This window comes from Crocodylus siamensis, chromosome 4, assembly GCF_052110815.1.
Source record: "Crocodylus siamensis isolate JL-2025a chromosome 4, ASM5211081v1, whole genome shotgun sequence".
NCBI classification, from domain to species: domain Eukaryota; kingdom Metazoa; phylum Chordata; order Crocodylia; family Crocodylidae; genus Crocodylus; species Crocodylus siamensis.
The window spans coordinates 12,773,508-12,790,772 of record NC_143398.1 but is presented as its reverse complement, the minus strand read 5'-3'; the positions used below and the strand labels follow the sequence as shown (position 1 = coordinate 12,790,772).

Genomic DNA, 17,265 nt, shown 5'->3' with positions numbered 1-17,265 from the left:
TTTTATTCAATTACACTGAACTTAGTTCAGAATGAGTTTTGTATTTGTAATTAGTTCAGGATGAGTTTTGTATTTGTGTGCATTAATACTACTATACACGGTGCAGATGGTGGCTGCAACGTATAATTTGCTATAATGGTTAAGAAAAATCATGTGAATGTGTTATCCACATTCTTAGTGATTTTTCCAAAGCCGTTAGCAGCGCTTTTTTTATGTACAAATGACACAGCAGAAATCTGCATATTCATGTTGTATTATCATACCTTGTCCTAGTTCAGATGACACTCATTGGTTGAATGAGAAGATGTGGACTGCAAGTAATGGAAGACAGTGTCACTTATTTCCTAGCTTTTCACAGTTTGCATCGACGAAGCATTTTGTCTAGCAAGTCCTTTGTGAGGGATTTTCCTGTCTTTTGTAACAAGCCAGTCTCCATGTGTTTACATAGATGGCTATCAGTGGTGATCTGCATTGTTCCTGGTAGTGCCCCAAGGTCAGTCATGTCCCTACTAACAATCCAGTTTCTTCTCCTGAGGCCTGCAGACCTACAGTTTTCTCCCATGACCCTCATCCCACCATGCCTCAGAAACTCCAGTTGCACATACACTCACCTCTCCACCCTCTGCCTCTCTTTTCTTACCAGTCAGTTTTGAAAGTCACCCAGTACCAATATTTATAAGGTATCTATCTCATTTATAAGTATCGGAGTTGATATAGCTTAATGATACAGACCAGTGTTTACAAACTAAGGGCACTGGAAGGCAGGGCCATATGGTCATATGTGTTGAGCAAAGATTGAGAGGTGATGTGAAGAGGTGGCAGGATAATTCTGAATAGGAGAAACAGGCTTTGGGGAGATAGCCTGGCTGTCTGGGCCCCCGGGGAGTGGAAAGGTAAGGTGAGGCCCGGCGATTGTGGCTCTTTAGAGAGAGGAACCCAAAAAATTGGGGGGTGGAGAGGAGGAAAAGAAGTTTCTTTCCCCATAGCAGGGGGATGGTCCTTTCCAGGATCCTCTGAACATGCATTAGCCACTACTTCTTTGCCACTGTAGCCTGGTACTACTGCACAGTAGCATTGCATGGCAAAAACTGTGATGCAATGCTACTGCGTAGTAGTATTGGGATATTGAATAGTAGCATAACAAACAAGGCATTTGCCAGTGCGACTAAGCAGTAACTCTGGTTATTGCACATTTATTTAGTACTTGTTTATACAAGTACTAAGTAAATGTGCAGTAACCGCTGTGCAATAGCGTCTCATGTAGAGGTGGCCCTTTAGCCTTGATTTCCTAGGAGGCCTGTTATAGTCTTATGTAATGTGAAGAAAATGGGAGAAAATGTTACAAAGGTAATGTTTTAAAATGTTTCTTCTGCAAAAATTCATGGGTTTTCCTTAAAAATTTCATAGGACATTCTCATATCCCCCAAGGAGTTATTGTACCAAATATACTGACTAAAGGCAATAGAGAAGGGTCCTTGACTTCAATAGAAGTTAGATCAGACAACTAGTTCTTATTTGTATACTAAAGTCTATACAGCCAGCTTATGAAAGCATGAAATAGAATAAAAGAATGTAACTCTAGGAAATTATGTGTTAAAAAAATCGTATGTGGCTTGCTGATCTCTCAGCCTTTGTGGCTTCCCTTATTAAGATTTTCCTGAAAGTTTTGAAACGCTGTATTGCTCTCCAAGAAACAGGTTCTAAAGAACATTGAAAAAGATTTAAGACTGTTTTTCAAGTTTATTCTGGAAAGAGGAAAAAAATTCTCATTTCTGACAGGTTTTTATTTTCCAGAGAAAAATAAATTTTAAAAATCTGTTTCTGTTTTAGTCAGACCTTTCCCGCTTTCCCATAAATGTTATGAGGAATTGAAGTATAGAAAGGCTGTCTAACAATGAAATACATGTATTTACTAATCACTGAACCAAAATCTGCAGTCATCTGATTCCAATGAAGTTACTCCAGATTTATATTATTTTCACTGAGAGCTGAAAGCGAGCCAGCTTTTTAACTAATAAATAACAAATTGATTAGTTTTTTGTACTACCACAGTTCCTAGGAATTAATCGTGTACACAGGAATTCAAAGGTCAAAAGTGTAGCACAATTCCAGCATAGTGTGAGAGTGCCAGACCTTGAGTTTACAATCACCATAAACGACAAGATACAGATGGACAGAAGACCACCAGGAAACAACAGGACAATGTTGTTCTGCGTGACAGGCAGCCTATCATTATCAGCCCAACGACCATCACATGTTTTGAATGCTCACCTGCAGAGGAGATGTATTTATCAATAAAGCTTTAAGTTCAACCAACTTTTCATGATACTTAACTTCTAACAGCAGTTTTACAAAAGCGCCCTGGGCTTATTTCTGGCTGCTTTTCAGTAGGATCAGGTTTGGGTCCTATAAGGTCTGTAGATACAGGATGGTATATATTGGATTTTGTTGGTCCAATAAAATACAATTGTTGTTATAACTGTACAAAGTGGTCTTTAGTGCCACTAGCCTCAGGAGACACTTGTAAGAGGTGAGAAAACCAAACGTTCTCTGGTTTGCTGTATTGTTAGTGGAATGGGAGCCTCAGAGGTCTTCTCCAGAGTCTAGGTATCAATCAAAAGGTGCCTCAAGTCACTCCGAGATTGCAATGTGGCAGAAGGAAATAGTGGAAAAAGGCTGATACACTTGTACCTGGCTACTTTTTCCTTCTCACTATGTGTTTTTTAAAAAGTGTTTAGATCCAGAGCCATAAGTGAAAGAGTTTGCACCCTAGATAAACCTCACTGGAGAGCAGGGGGAGGCAAGGTGCTACTGAGTGTTGGAGGGAAGGGGGTGCTGAGAATAGTGCATGTGTGTGTGAGGGGTGAGTTTTACCTGCTCTGGGGGTTCAAAAAAGTCCCCAGCTGCTACTGTCACTGCATGATCTGCTACAGCACCAGTGTAGGTCCATGCACTCTGCTGCTGGTGCAACATCAACTGTGTGGGAAAGCTGCTGCTGCTGCTGCTGGGCTGCAGACTCCCGAGAGGGGCATTATTCTAGCAGCCCCACTATATTGGCACCCAAGGCCCAGGTTAGTGCACTGCTCCCCACAACCCTCCCTCCCTGGGTTACATAATGGTATAGATGATATATGGATAGGAGCTTTACAAGAAAAAGATGTCAAAACAAAACGTTAGGAAGCAATGAGGAGAATTAGAAGGTGAAGGAAAGTCGGCAAGGGTAAGCTGTGTCTGGTCAGGCAAAACGGACTGACAGGTCAGGCAAGGGTTCTTCTCCCTGCCCTCTTTTTCTCCTAATTTCCTGCAGTGTCAAACTGGAGAGAAGGGAACAAGGTTGGGAATCTTCCATGTTTCCCCATCCCTCTTGCTACGTAGGAGAAAGTACCAGGGAGCTGTAGTGCTCTCACAATCTGCTTCCCTTCTTCTTCCCTCATTTCTCAGTTCACCCTCTCAGCCCCTTTCTTTTCACTACATACCCTTATTCCTCCTCTTTCCTCTTGTCATTCATGTCTCCCCATTCCTGCCTCGCTGGATTACAAGGTCCCTCCCCCTCCAGTGTGGCCCCTTCCCATGACCATTATTCAGCCACACCCAGCAAACCCTATCCAGATTGGGACCCACTGCAGTGGAGACTGCACAAACCCACCGCCCCTGCTCCAGACCACGTGCAGTGGAAGGCTCTGGCCCTACAACCACCCCGCATTGACTTCCAGAGGATTCAGCAGGGCTGGATCCAGGGGCAGGGCCGCGGCCTAGGGAACATACACACATTTCTCTTCACCAGGGAAGATGAGGAAGCCCCTTTCCTACCCCAGACATGCGGAGCCAAGGCATGGAGGGGTTTAAGGGCCCTGTTGTATGTGCTAGTTGGGCACCAGAGGGTTTTACCTAGAAAGGTGGTAGAATATCCATCCTTGGAGATTTTTAAGGCTGGGCTTTACAAGGCTTTGGCTAGGATGACCTAGTTGGGGCTGGTCCTGCTTTGAGCAGGTGGTTGGCCTCGATGACCTCCTGAGGTCCCTTCCAGCCCTAATTTTCTATGACTTTATGATCCGCTGTGCTCCTGAAGCCTGCTCGCCCCTGCCTGCTCTGCCCACGCCAAGCCCAGGAATAGGGTTGCCAACTCTGAATCTATTCCAGGTTTCTGGAACGCCAATGTGCTTGCGACACACAATGCCAGCGTACCCACATGCTTGCATATATCCATTACAGGTTATGGTGCATAGACTTTACATCAGGAAAGCAAATGCACATGACTATGACATTTTAAAAACCCACTGGACTAGTGTATAAATCAGATTCAACATTTAATATTTATTTTCATGAATGCCTTATCATTTATCTCCCAGGTGACTCTCAGCAGTCTTCTGGAGATTTATATCTAATTCCTGCAGACTCCAGAGCAATCCTGGGGGGTTGGCAATCCTACCCAGGAATGAGGCGGTGGGTCTGGCATGGGGGAGGCCCTCAGCTGTGTCACACAGACTTGAGCTGGTGTGTGCTGAGGGCAGTGGCGGCCTTAGGGTTGTTGGGGCCCCTTAAAGCAAGTGAGTCATTGGGGTCCTCTTAGAGGTTTAATTTTGATGACCTGTAAGCAAGTTGGACATTTTTTGCAAAATTGTGGGGCCCCCTAGAGCAAGAGTTATTGTGGGGCCATTTGCGGCTTAATTTTGATGACCTGCAAGCAAGTTGGACACTTTTGATTTCAATTTCACTTCGCCCCATCCATGAAACTCATTCATACATTGAAGAAAGAACAGTTTTTAATAACTTCACCCCCCAAAAAAAAATTGCTGCAAAATTGTGGGGCCCCCTAATGCAAGCGAGTCATTGGGGTCTACTTAGAGGCTTAATTTTGATGACCTCCATGCAAGTTGGACATTTGCCATTTCAATTTCACTTCGCACCATGCACGAAACCCGTTCCTACATTGAAGAAAGAATAAAGTTTTTAATAACTTCACCCTTAAACAAACTGTTGCATAATTGTGGCCCCCCCTAAAGCAAATGAGTCATCGGTGGCCCCTTAGAGGCTTAATTTTGATGACCTCCACGCAAGTTGGACACTTCTGAGTTCAATATCCCTTCGCCCCATCCATGCCACTTGTTCGTAGGCTGAAGACAGAACAAAGTTTTTCATAACTCCCCCCCACCCCCCCCAAAAAAATATTGCTGCAAAACCGTGGGGCCCCCTCAAGCCGCTTAGTTGGGAAGACCCTCACGCAAGTTGGACGCTTCTGAGTTCAATGTCCCTTCGCCCCATCCATGCCACTTGTTCGTAGGCTGAAGACAGAACAAAGTTTTTCATAACTCCCCCCCCCAAAAAAAAAATATTGCTGCAAAACCGTGGGGCCCCCTCAAGCCGCTTAGTTGGGAAGACCCTCACGCAAGTTGGACGCTTCTGAGTTCAATACCCCTTCGCCCCATCCATGCCACTTGTTCGTAGGCTGAAGACAGAACAAAGTTTTTCATAACTTCCCCCCCCACCCCCCCCAAAAAAAATATTGCTGCAAAACTGTGGGGCCCCCTCAAGCCGCTTAGTTGGGATGACCCTCACGCAAGTTGGATGCTTCTGAGTTCAATACCCCTTCGCCCCATCCATGCCACTTGTTCGTAGGCTGAAGACAGAACAAAGTTTTTCATAACTTGCCCCCCCCCAAAAAAATATTGCTGCAAAACCGTGGGGCCCCCTCAAGCCGCTTAGTTGGGATGACCCTCAAGCAAGTTGGACGCTTCTGAGTTCAATACCCCTTCGCCCCATCCATGCCACTTGTTCGTAGGCTGAAGACAGAACAAAGTTTTTCATAACTCCCCCCCCCAAAAAAAAAAAATATTGCTGCAAAACCGTGGGGCCCCCTCAAGCCGCTTAGTTGGGAAGACCCTCACGCAAGTTGGACGCTTCTGAGTTCGGCGCCGCTTGGCCCGGGCCTGAGACCCGGCGGGGCGGGGCGGGGCGGGGCGGCGCGGCGGGCAGGTGCCCGGGGCCGCGGCGGGAGCAGCCCCCGGGCTCCCCGCCCCCGCCCCCGCGTGCGCTTGCGCCGCCGCCCCGCGCGCCCGGCTGAGGCGCTCCGCAGTCGGCAGCCCCGGCCGCAGCATGCCGCCGCCCTCGCCGCCGGTGCCGGTGCCGGTGCTGGTGCTGCTCAGCCTCGGGCCGGTCCTGGGCTGCCAGCTGCCCTCGGACTGGAGGCCGCTGAGCGAGAGCTGCCGCGCGGAGCTGGCCGAGATCATCGTGTACGCCAAGGTGCTGGCGCTGCACCCGGAGCCGTACAGCGCCTACAACTACCTGCCGTGGCACGGCCAGGACGGGCTCTTCTACGCGGCCGAGATCGAGATGCTGTGCGACCAGGCGTGGGGCAGCATGCTGGAGGTGCCCGCCGGCTCCCGCCTCAACCTCACGGGCCTGGGCTACTTCTCCTGCCACTCGCACACCGTCATGCAGGGCTACTCCTACTTCTTCTTCCTCCGGTGAGTCCCCGCGGGGCAGCGAGCGGTGCCTGGGATGGCGCTTTCCCTGCCCCTTGCCCGGGGCAGGGGAGCTGCAGGTCGGACGTGGGGCTGGAGGGCACCTCCGGACAGGACGGACACTTTCTCTGTGAAGTGAGAGACCTCCAAGTGCCATGATTGCACACAAGGCATCAGGTGTGCCTCCCGTCGTCTCGATCGTCCGAGGGAGCAGGCCTGGGTCTGGATTCATGCACGTGTCCTTCCGGTGCGGGTTTCCAGGGAAAGGTGATGCGGGTGCTTTCTTAGAGGGCGCTATAAAGAGAAATGAACATGATGAGCTGCTTGGAAATCTGTATCAAGATTTAGGTGAGATGCGGGGGGAGGGTATCAAGTTTTATGCAAGAGGCAAGGGTTTCTTAGGGCGGTATCTTTTATTGGATCAACGGTATAGCTGGGATAAAGTTAGACACGCTTTTGAGGCTAAGACTTTCTTCCTCAGGTCTTGCGTTCAAAAGTTTGTCTAACTTTATCCCAACTACACTGTTAGTCCAGTAAAAGTTAGACCAGCTTTTGAGCATGAGACCTGCAGAAGAAAATCTTAGATTTAGGAACTTGTCTAACTTTATTCCAGCTACGCTGTTGGTCCAGTAAACATTAGACAAGCTTTTGAACATGAGACCTGGGGAAAAAAGTCTTAGATTTGGGAGCTTGTCTAACTTTATCCCAGCTACGTTGTTGGTCCAGTAAAAGTTAGACAAGCTTCAATGTGAGACCTGAGGAAGAACGTCTCGTATTTGAAACCTTGTCTGACGGTTATTGGACCAGCAATGTAGCTGGGACAAAGTTAGACAAACTTTCAAATGTGAGACCTTCTTCTTCAGGTCTCATGTGCAAAAGCTTGTCTAACTTTATCCCAGCTACATCGTTGGTCCAGTAAAAGAGAGCACCCTAAGAAATATTTGCCTCTCGCATAATTTCTGGACCATCACAGCTACAGCATCACTTTGACACCACTGTAAAGCTTTATGCTTGCAAGAAGAAGGGAAACATGTATCATAACACTCATCGCTGAAGAGAATTGTTGTAACTAGTTGTTGGCTGGACCTGAATTTGTTTTAAGGTTTGATAATGACCTCTTTCTGTGCATGTAATCATTTGGGACAGCTGTTCTAATCTGAAGTGCTGTACAGAGAGCCAGCTGAAGGGTGAGGATGATAAATGCATCATGAAGATCATGTCACGATAAACGCAGAGTCTGTAAAGTTGTACATCAGTGTGTTTTCTGGTGGGTTAAGTTTAGAACTGAGCGTGGTGCTGTTTTTCTTCTGACTTGAGATAGGCTATATAACTTTTTTTCAAGCATTCTTGCTAGCAATCCAGTTATCTTTTTTTAAAACAAGCCATGGCGAAAGCACTTTTTTCCTATATCCGTTTTAAGAGTCGGGATATAAAATAAAAAGAAGAAAAATAAAAAGAAATCAAAAGAAAACTAAAAACCTCCCCAGATGGCATCTGTTGCCATCTTATTGCTACTTTGAGTTCATCAGTGTGTGGCAGGAACTTTTTAAAACAGCCTTGCACACTTGCAGACCATGATCATGTCTTTCATTGTGTAAAGATGCAGCAGTTGAAACCTTTTGACATCCCTGTGCAAGGGACTTGTGCTGAGTTGCTGTTCAGTAACTACGGTGTGCAGCTCATTCTCCATTTATTTTGCTCTACGCAGCATCGGTTCTGGTCAGTTTAACCAACTGGATGGATACCCGTCTGTTCTCTCAAAAGTTTGGCATGTTGTTTTAGCAGTGATCCCCAAATATTTACGCAACAGATTTCTCTTGGATCTGCCAAATCCATATTTTAGGCTCCTTGAAAGAATGAGGATAATCAACCACAATATGGGAATAAAGCCATCAGGATGACCTTTCAATCAAAAAATATTTGTTAATATATTAGGAACACTCAGGATATACTGTACTTACGTGTGGGGCAGAGAAGTGTAACGATATGTGCTTTGCTGGTGTCTGATACTTCATTGATGGCAATATTTGTAAACCTGAGTTTACGTTTGCTTTTTCTCTACTCATCTAAATTGTGCTTAAAGTCTGGGGTATCTGGAAGCATGGCAAGAAATTTAGAGTATAGTATACTAAATTGAGAACAGTGCCCAAAATGTAAGGTCATCCCAGACTATACCTCTGGTACTGCAGTGAGCTCTGGGATCCTCCAGCTTGAGGGACCTTTTGAGGTCTGTATGAGTGCAAGGATCTATTTGTATGGTATTCAGTGCAGGATTGCACCCTCTGGGGCAGATCCTCACTGATGTAAATGCTGGCATGAAAGCTGATGTCATGGAGCAATGCCAACTTAAATGAGCCAAGGAATCTCCTGTCACCCATTGTAATCCATTTAGGCAGCACCCTGCTTAGCAAAGGGCATGAATTGCGACCTGTATGGGAAATAAAACATTGTTACATTAGCTGTCTTGTCTTATTTTTGTTTCAGAATGGATGATAATTATAACCTCCTTCCCCACGGAGTAAATTTCCAGGAAGCAATATTTCCAGACACACAGGAGAACAGAAGGATGTTTTCCAGCCTCTTCCAGTTTTCCAACTGCTCTCAGGCACAGCATGTCCTCACCCTCTCCAGTGATTGGGAGATTCAAGAGGACAACAGGGTAAGGCTTTCCTCTGCGATCCTATCTTATTACTAAACGAGCAGGGAAAAATCATTCACATTCGCAAGTTTGTGGAACGCACAGCAGTTGCAGTTGATATCTTTTTTTCCTAGAAGATCACGTCATATACAATAATTTAGTCCCTCTTTTTGCCAGAGTCAGACTCCATACTTTGGCCTTATGTGAAATGTGGAGACCTTAAATTTTGCACAGTGTTTGATTCCGAGGCTTCTGTATAGTCCAGCTGCTTAACTCACCCTTTCTTGTCCTGAGTGCTCCTATCTTACCTACGTCTCTCTGGACTTTAGGTGAGCACATTTGCAACAAACAAAGTCTACAAATACATGTACTGCTGATGCCTACTTTTCTGGTGGGTTTCAGCTTTTATAAGAGGAAAGGGTGTGATAAATTCCAGCTTTTATTCTGTAGCAATTTTGGTGAGGGGGGACTCATTAAATATTTGCTTACTTATAGAATGAAACCATTGAAATATTTTATTTTCATACCAGTGGTGGTTTTTCTATGAAGCGAGTGGTTTCCCCAAGGAGCCGAGCAAATTCCAAGTGCTTTTCCAACTTAGAAATGACTGAACATATGTTATCAGTTGTACCGTCTGTCATATGGATTCATACAAGGTCGACAAAACATCAGTATTTACATGCGGTAGTACTGTCTGCAACCAACTCCAGTGGTTTCGTTGGGAGAGCAATGGTAGGAACTTAATAGCTAATTGAAGGCCATCCATTGCTGGCTAACAGCCAGAGTGCAAAGGGTTAGCTGCCAGTTTTCCATCTGGCCAGTGGTACGGTGTAGTGGGAACTTTACTCGGGTAAGAGAGCAGCCACCACATGGTGGAATTTTTACAGAGGTTTTTTTGCTAACTTTCAGATTTGTATTTGTGGTGGGCAGGAGCAGTCAGGGCTTGTGGGATCTCTCTTCCTTTCAAACCTTTAGGATGGCTTATCTTAAAAACAGATGACTACAGGGACCGGCTGCATCACTTCCATACCTATGGCAAGGCACAAGAAGCAGTGTGTGCTGAGCCCACCTCTAACTCAGATGCTGCTCCTGTAAAATACTGGAAAATTTTTTACAAACTGTAAAAAAAAAAAATAAAATAAAATAAAGTAAAAAATAAAAAGGCTCTGCTTTGAGGCTTGCTGTGCATGAGTATAAATCCTCCTTCTCCCCAAGGGGAGCCTGTCTACTTGCTCCATGTTCGGGGGTTGAACTTGAACAGCTGGAACCAGACTCCAGTCTGAACTTCCTCGACTCAGACCTTTGCATCTCAGGTATTGACGGGGGCCCAATGGGACTGAATTCCCAAGCTTTGGAAGCCAGCTGTGAGTTTTGGAGGAGGGAAGGCGCCGGGGAGGAGATTTTATCTGAGTCCTCTTCCTATAGAGACAAAGCAGATTCTTCAGTCCTTGAAAGCCACTTCTTACCTCCTGGGAGCTCTCTGCTGGCATACAGCTGTCAGCGGAGGGTCCTGTCCTGGCCATCCTAATGCTACCTTGTGGCAAGGAAAGGACATGTTGCGATACAGGTGGGGCAACAACAAGCAGGGGGTAGGGCACAGCAGCGCTTTGCTAGCTCATTGCACGGGAGTCATCTTAAGAGGACCCAAGGCCAGGCAGACCCAAGCGAAAAAGCAGACACCAGTCTCCTCTAGCTGCTACTGTGGTTGGATACAGTGGAGGGTCAGACCCCTCCTCCTTTCCCCCCACAATTTTCCAGATGCCCTAGCAGGACTTATTTAGCCATATCACACCCAATCAACTTGTCTTTGATGAGGTAGTGCCCACCGATGCCAGCAGTGAACCTGGCCTATTAAGCTGAACGGAAGTCACAAGGCAAAATCCCTGGAGGGCAGCTCTGGGAAACAGAGGGACAAATGTATCAAAAGTGAGTTTCAGCTGTTTTGCTCTTTGCCCCTTTGCAGCTGTGAGCAGCTTAGACTGGAGTTATGACTGCTTGTTATACAAGTCTGGGCTGAGCTTTTCTTTTTTTAAATAATTCAGCTTGCAGAAACATCAAGTACATAAATTATGCCTGTCAGACAGGCACTGGGACTCCTTTCCACCTCCCTCTGTTATAGAAAAGCCAAAGTTTCCTCTGTACCACTGGGGGAAAATCCCATTCAGATTGATTTTGCGCTCAGTCCTCTTGGGTCTTGTAATGGCTTTCTTCTTCCAGCTGGGTGCCACCCTCCTCCTGCCTTCTCCCTTCAAGCGTTTACCAGTCTTGTGAAGGGCACCCCAGCCAGGCTGGGGCTGGAGGGGTATAGAGAGGTGAAGGATTCATTCCTACCTCTGTGTGATAGGGCTGAGACCCTCCTTTTCCATGTCATTTCCTTCCTGTGAAAGTGTCTGACCCATTTTGCACAGCTCTGTTTAAATGTTCAGCATCTTTCTTGCTTCTTCCCCTTTCAGACAAGCTCAGGAGATGCCTGTGTCGCTTCTTCGCTTCCACAGACACTCGCCTCAGTTATTCTCATCCCATCGGTACCTGAGCTCAATTTCCATCCATTGGTTCCTTTCAAACCACGAGCCTTTTTGTGTATGGTTACTGTCACTGGAAAGGACTTTTCAGGTTTAATGAAGAGTTCTTCCAGCTTTGAAAGAAAAAGTTTTTCAATGGACTTTGCGTGGCAACTGGATGGGACTATTCCTGTGACAGTATCAGGCCTTTGGTTTCTTTATCAGGAGATGCAGAGTTATTCTGCAGATTCATCCTGTCATTCAGCGTAGATGGGTCTCGCTAGCTGATTTGGGTGGGTATAAACAATTAAATGCAACATCAGGCTCTCTGGGAAGTAAGATATAGCAAGTCAGGTCTTTTAGAAGTCACTGGAATAACCAGCATAGAAGGAGGCTCAAACTATGCTTTGTTCAGATGTTAATAGCCCTTTATTACTAAGATCTGTGCCTGCAGAATGGAAGGGTACGTCAGACGGGGGGTGAGTTTAAACAAAAACCAGTGCGACTGCGATGGGTTTGGAATGGAGTGAGTCTGACTCATTCCTTCCAGTGGCCTTCTGAAATCCTCTGTTCACTTGCAACACTTTGTCTTTGGATATGTCACAGGGGTGGACATTTTGAGGCAGTCTTTCAAAGCTGGACATGCACATACAATTACACTGCATAGCTTATGTGTGTTTTTACATGATTTGCAGTGCATCTCTGGTGTTTGCTAGGTAAGGTAAGTGGTCACAGTTGTGCCTGCATGGTTCTGTTCATATGTCTTTGGAAGATCTGGCCTTTCTGATTGCCAGGTAAAGCAGGGTGTCAACATACGGCCTGTGGGCCAGATTTGGCTTGCAGGCCTGCTCTGTCTGACCAGCCAGGCTACTAGCAAGCTGTAGCAGTTGGGGATGTGGCAAGCGGGGAGGGATCTGCTGCAGAATTTGGAGTCCTTGGGCCCCGGTTGGACATTGTCCTCAGCAGGAAAAGGGAGAGCAAGGGTTGTGCCTATACCACCCCACTCGCCCTGCAGCCACTTGACCCTCTGTGACTGCCGTGACAAGCGGCTGTTTGGCTGGCAGGTGCTTGCCCTACTGCTACTGGCTCCACTGCTGCCACAGCCACCATTGACACTACTTCTGTTAGCCCCACTGCAGCCACCATCAGCCCCTTCAGTCCTGCAGCGGCTGCTCTGTGCCTCAGTTGAGATCTGGACCACAAGGAGTCCTGCAGTTCAGATCTGGCCCAGGGCATGGGGTGAATTTGACTCCCCTGATTTAAAGAAATCTCACTCTTAATATCCTGAGGGACATCTCCTGGATGCATTTCAGTTGGATCCTTGAGAATCTGAGTCCTATTGTGAATCATTGCTGTTGATCATCCACACTTCCACTGAAGGGTGGGTTGGATGTCTATATTACTACTTGGCACAGAAAACCATCTTATCCATATATAAACTCTGTTAAAGTTTATTGAGGAAGTGTGAATAGCTGTCTTTCCTCTTCCCAGCAGTGTAAAATGCAGTACATTTACTCCTCTACATTAATATAAATCACTTGGTGAAAGTAACTGAGTTTGCTTGGCAATTATCCCATCACTGTTTATTAGTGTTATGGGCATCAATGCCAGACTTGTACTATAGGCCAGAGCTGGGACTCAGCTGAGAGTTAATGACCTCTTTCTCAAGACTGTTTAGAGGGAGGTGGTGAGCAGAAGGAGGCAAACTATGAGCAAGAAACCTCTGAAACAAAGACATAGCAAAGTGGAAGAAGCAAAGCAAGAAGGAGCCTGCCTTGTGGTTAAGGCACTGCTCTGGGAAAGAGGTGACCTTGTCCTCCATTCTTGCTCCCACTTCCCAGCTCAGGTTACACACTTTACATCTGGGTACAACAGAAATAAACGTGCAACAAGGGACTGCAACCAGGGCTCCTTCCCAGAGGAGTGCCCTCTCCGCTGGGCTAAAGAATCAGGCCCCATGATTCTTGCAGTTCTGTCTTCCCACTGGCCCAGGTTCAACAGGAGAGACTGAGTACGCCCTCACCCCCTCTAATCTGTAGGCTGGGGGTTAGGGCATTCCCCTGGGAAGTGGGAAACCTGGGTTAAAATGTCCTCAGTGACAGGCAGCCTAGCATCCAGGTTTCAGGCAACTGCGGAAAGCGCAAGACTACTGGGTGGGTGACACCCTTTTGGTGGGTGGTCAATTCAGCGCTGTTGATGTGAGACAGGCGGGAGTTGGGTGACAATGTTACAGAAGTGCCTAGCTGGACAATTTGAGTCTGGTCCTCTGCATTCTGCTTGGTTTTTAATTAGGCCCACATTTTCAACATTTTGCTCCAGTGTGTTACACTGAAGATCCATGGTAGTTTGAGCTTGCTAGAAATTTTTTTCCAACTATTTAACTTGGTCTAATAAAGATATCAGATTCACCCAAAGAACCTTGTCTGGCTATGTCCTTAGACCAACACAGCTACACCCTATACCCCTGGGATCTTTTCTATAGCATTTTCCAAGTTTTTCTAGTCTCTTCCCAAAAAGCATTCCCTCTTAGTGATGTTTGGAGATCTGCAAGGCACCAGCTTGCTGCTGTACTTTGCCTGCTGTCATTCCAGTTTCCTCTGAGTTGTTTACAATGCATTTTGTTCCCGCAAGAGCTTTTGGCCAGTGCTTAGGTTATGAGACTGGATTGGTAACAAATCGCTATATTCTCTCCATTCTGCTATGGGATCAAAAGGCCCCTTCTCTCCTTCAGCTGCAGTTACCACAAGCTCAGGTTTGTCATAATTTCAGAGCCAGCATAGGTGGAAATAAAGCACTGACAGAAGCTACTGTTTTACTTTGAGGTACAGTGGTAAGAAATAAATGTTTGAAACCAGTCTTTTCCCTCTTTTCCCAGGAGGACTATGATATTTGCCTACTAAAAGGCATCTTGGAGTTGCAATAGCTTCTTTTTATTTTAATGAGACTCTCATGTGTGTAATATTATGTACTAAAAAGCAATCAAAATCTCATTACAGTTCTTAAAATCTCCACTTTTTTACCCTGTTTTCCTGTGTCTCTCTGAGGAGCAAGCCCTATCTGTATCAAGTAGCAGGTAAAATCTGGCAACCTAATAGGAACTTACCAAATAGCTCTCATATTGCTGCCAGGACATTCATCTGCTCAATTTTGGCTCTGGATACCACCTCCAAGAGCAATCTGTTTAACTCAACTGCTCAAAGCTCCTTTAAAGTTGCTCACAAAACCTTGTATATCAGCCAGTTGTGTGTGCTTCTCCCAGGGCTTGGCGGCCGAGTGGCTAACGCATCCTGTTATATCTCCAGTTCTTGCCAATTGCTGCCCACCCTTGTGGCTCTGAGTGGGTCTAGAGACATTTGTGGGTGCCTAAATACCACTGTTCCACCACACAAGCTCAAATGTCCATATGCATGGCCCAAGTAATACTCTGTTTTGCATAGGTATGTTGACTGGCATTGGAGTGGTTTGTGGAAACTGGGATCTAGAACTTGCTCTCAGGACTTTCACTGTAGTGGTGCATGGGATGGCACCGAGTTGGGTGTCAGGAGATCTGGGGTGAAATCCTGAACCAGTAAGGTTGTCGCCACTAAGTCCCAAATGGCTTTGATTTCTCTTCCCAGCCTTTGCCTTCATGTGATTCACCTTTATGCTCTTTAGTTTCCCCCTCTGCAGAAGGGGGATAATAAATCTTGCCTCTCCTGCAAAGGGATGCGAGATGCTTGGATAACAAACCACCGCACGTGTGTTAAATGAAGGGCTTTCTGTTTAGCTGTTATTACTCTGCTGAGGTTCGACTCCTTGAGTCACTACGAGGGAGGTCTGGATAGCTCAGCTTTTCAACCTTTCTTTAATTTTCTTCATGAGCCTGCTAAACAAAGCCTGCTGACATATGATGCTTTCTTTACAAGCCAGCTTTTCCCCATTTTAAACACTGGAGATCAGAGAAACGAGCAAACACATATCATAAAAGGACTGACATAGAGATGTTAAACTTGTCCTGAACAAGCTGTTAAAACACTTGGGGCCTGATATAAAGCCTACTGAAAACAATGGTATTTTTTCCTAAAACTTCGGTGGGTTTTAAATCAAATTCTAGACAAGGTGGAAATGTCCTCAGTGACCTTCAAGGATCTCTTTGGATAATAAATTAACTCTCTCTCTATGTGATTAAAAGAAAGGCAGTTAGTGTATAAATTAGTGTATAAACACCTATGTTAATTTTTTTTTCTGGTTCCATCTCTTTAGTGACACCCCAGGGTGCTATAGAGGTATCTGATGATCTTACCACAATGTCCTCCTAGACAGTAGATCACCATAACAGGGGTCAGATCAAAGGAGTTATTTTAGGCTTTCCATTTAAAATAGTAAATGTTGATGTACTAATCAGGAATTTTCACTCATGGCATACAATGAGGAAGGACAACATGCACCCACCTCTCAGTGCCATAGAGTCAAATCAATCCTTGGATTCATCCATCTGTGGATTTATACCACAGTTGGATTTGACTGCTTGTTTCTGTGCATCTAGCAGTCTCTCTTCAGACTCTGTGGGAGAGTAAAGCAGTAGCTCACCTTCAGAAGCATTTCTCCCAACTGTGAGACCTAAAAGCGTAATTTTTTAATAAATGAAACAGTTAGTAGGAGCACTGCACAATGCATGCTACCGAGCACCTGGCTCTGGCCCATTGCTGCTGATGAGTAGGTGGCTACAGAATTTTATTTTGTACTGCTCATTAATCAGTATCAGCTGTTTCACTAATGAAGCCAAACCTGAAAGCCTCTCTCACATTGTTGGATAAATAACCAGTTAGAAGCTGGCTCTCTTTTACGGAGATGGAGGCCCCAGGCTCTGAGGTCAGAGTTTCCCTCTCTCCAACCTTGATGGAGGTCTTTTTATCTCCTAAAACCAGGATTTGGATTCACGTCCAGTCCAAGTGAAGGCCTGGGTATTTCCCCCTTACCTTTTCTCTTCCTGTCTGGTTAAATCCTTCAACGTGCATCTGATGTGGAGTTAAATATTGCATCCGTCAGCTTTGTAGCACTGAGGGTTGTCTTTTGGAGAGTTTATAATAAACTCCAAGCTGGTAGCTTCTGTTCCCTACAAGGATCAGAGCTGGAAAAAGATGGAAGGAGTTGATCGGGCATGGACAATCATTGTGCTTTTAAGGAGCCCAGGTGGCTGTGGAAGCCAGTCTGTCAAGAAGGTAGTCATTTGCCAGGCTCTGTGATAAAGTTTACAAGATGGGGACAGGGCTAACCGAGGGCATGTTTTCTGTGAACACTATTCTGTGAACGCGAGGTCTGCTCTCCAGTGTTCCTGCCTTGACATGGCAAGCTCTGGGGTTGACCACGTTATGGCCAAGCCTGTGCGTGAGTTTAGACCTGGGTCTTCCGCATGCCTAGGGAATGCTCTGTCAGGTATAAACCCAGTCTTTGTAAACTGGAAAGGTCAGTCTTGAAGGCTTTTTAATAGCATGCGTGCTGAGAACTCAACCCATTTCATAAATATGAAACCATATGCAAGTTCCTGTGTCTGCTTAATCAACGAACCCAAGTAGTGCTGGGGAAGCGAGGTGCTTTCTTAGAGAGGCTGGGGTTTTCTTGGGAAAAAGGAACCAGCATGAAACACCTATTGCCTTCATTTGTAGTGGGGATGAGGCATAGCTCT

The 17,265-nt window shown here is 45.9% G+C and overlaps 1 protein-coding gene across 1 annotated transcript in view; it reads left to right on the top strand.

Annotated features, from left to right (window-relative positions):
• Positions 1 to 5,866: 5,866 nt before the first annotated feature.
• CCDC3 (coiled-coil domain containing 3) overlaps positions 5,867 to 17,265 on the top strand; it is a 74,021-nt gene continuing 62,622 nt past the window's right edge. The window contains exons 1-2 of the mRNA XM_090041800.1: positions 5,867 to 6,464; positions 8,946 to 9,120. Of these exons, the coding sequence (XP_089897926.1) occupies positions 6,094 to 6,464; positions 8,946 to 9,120 (546 nt within the window). The 5' untranslated portion in view covers positions 5,867 to 6,093. The remainder of the gene's footprint in view (positions 6,465 to 8,945; positions 9,121 to 17,265) is intronic.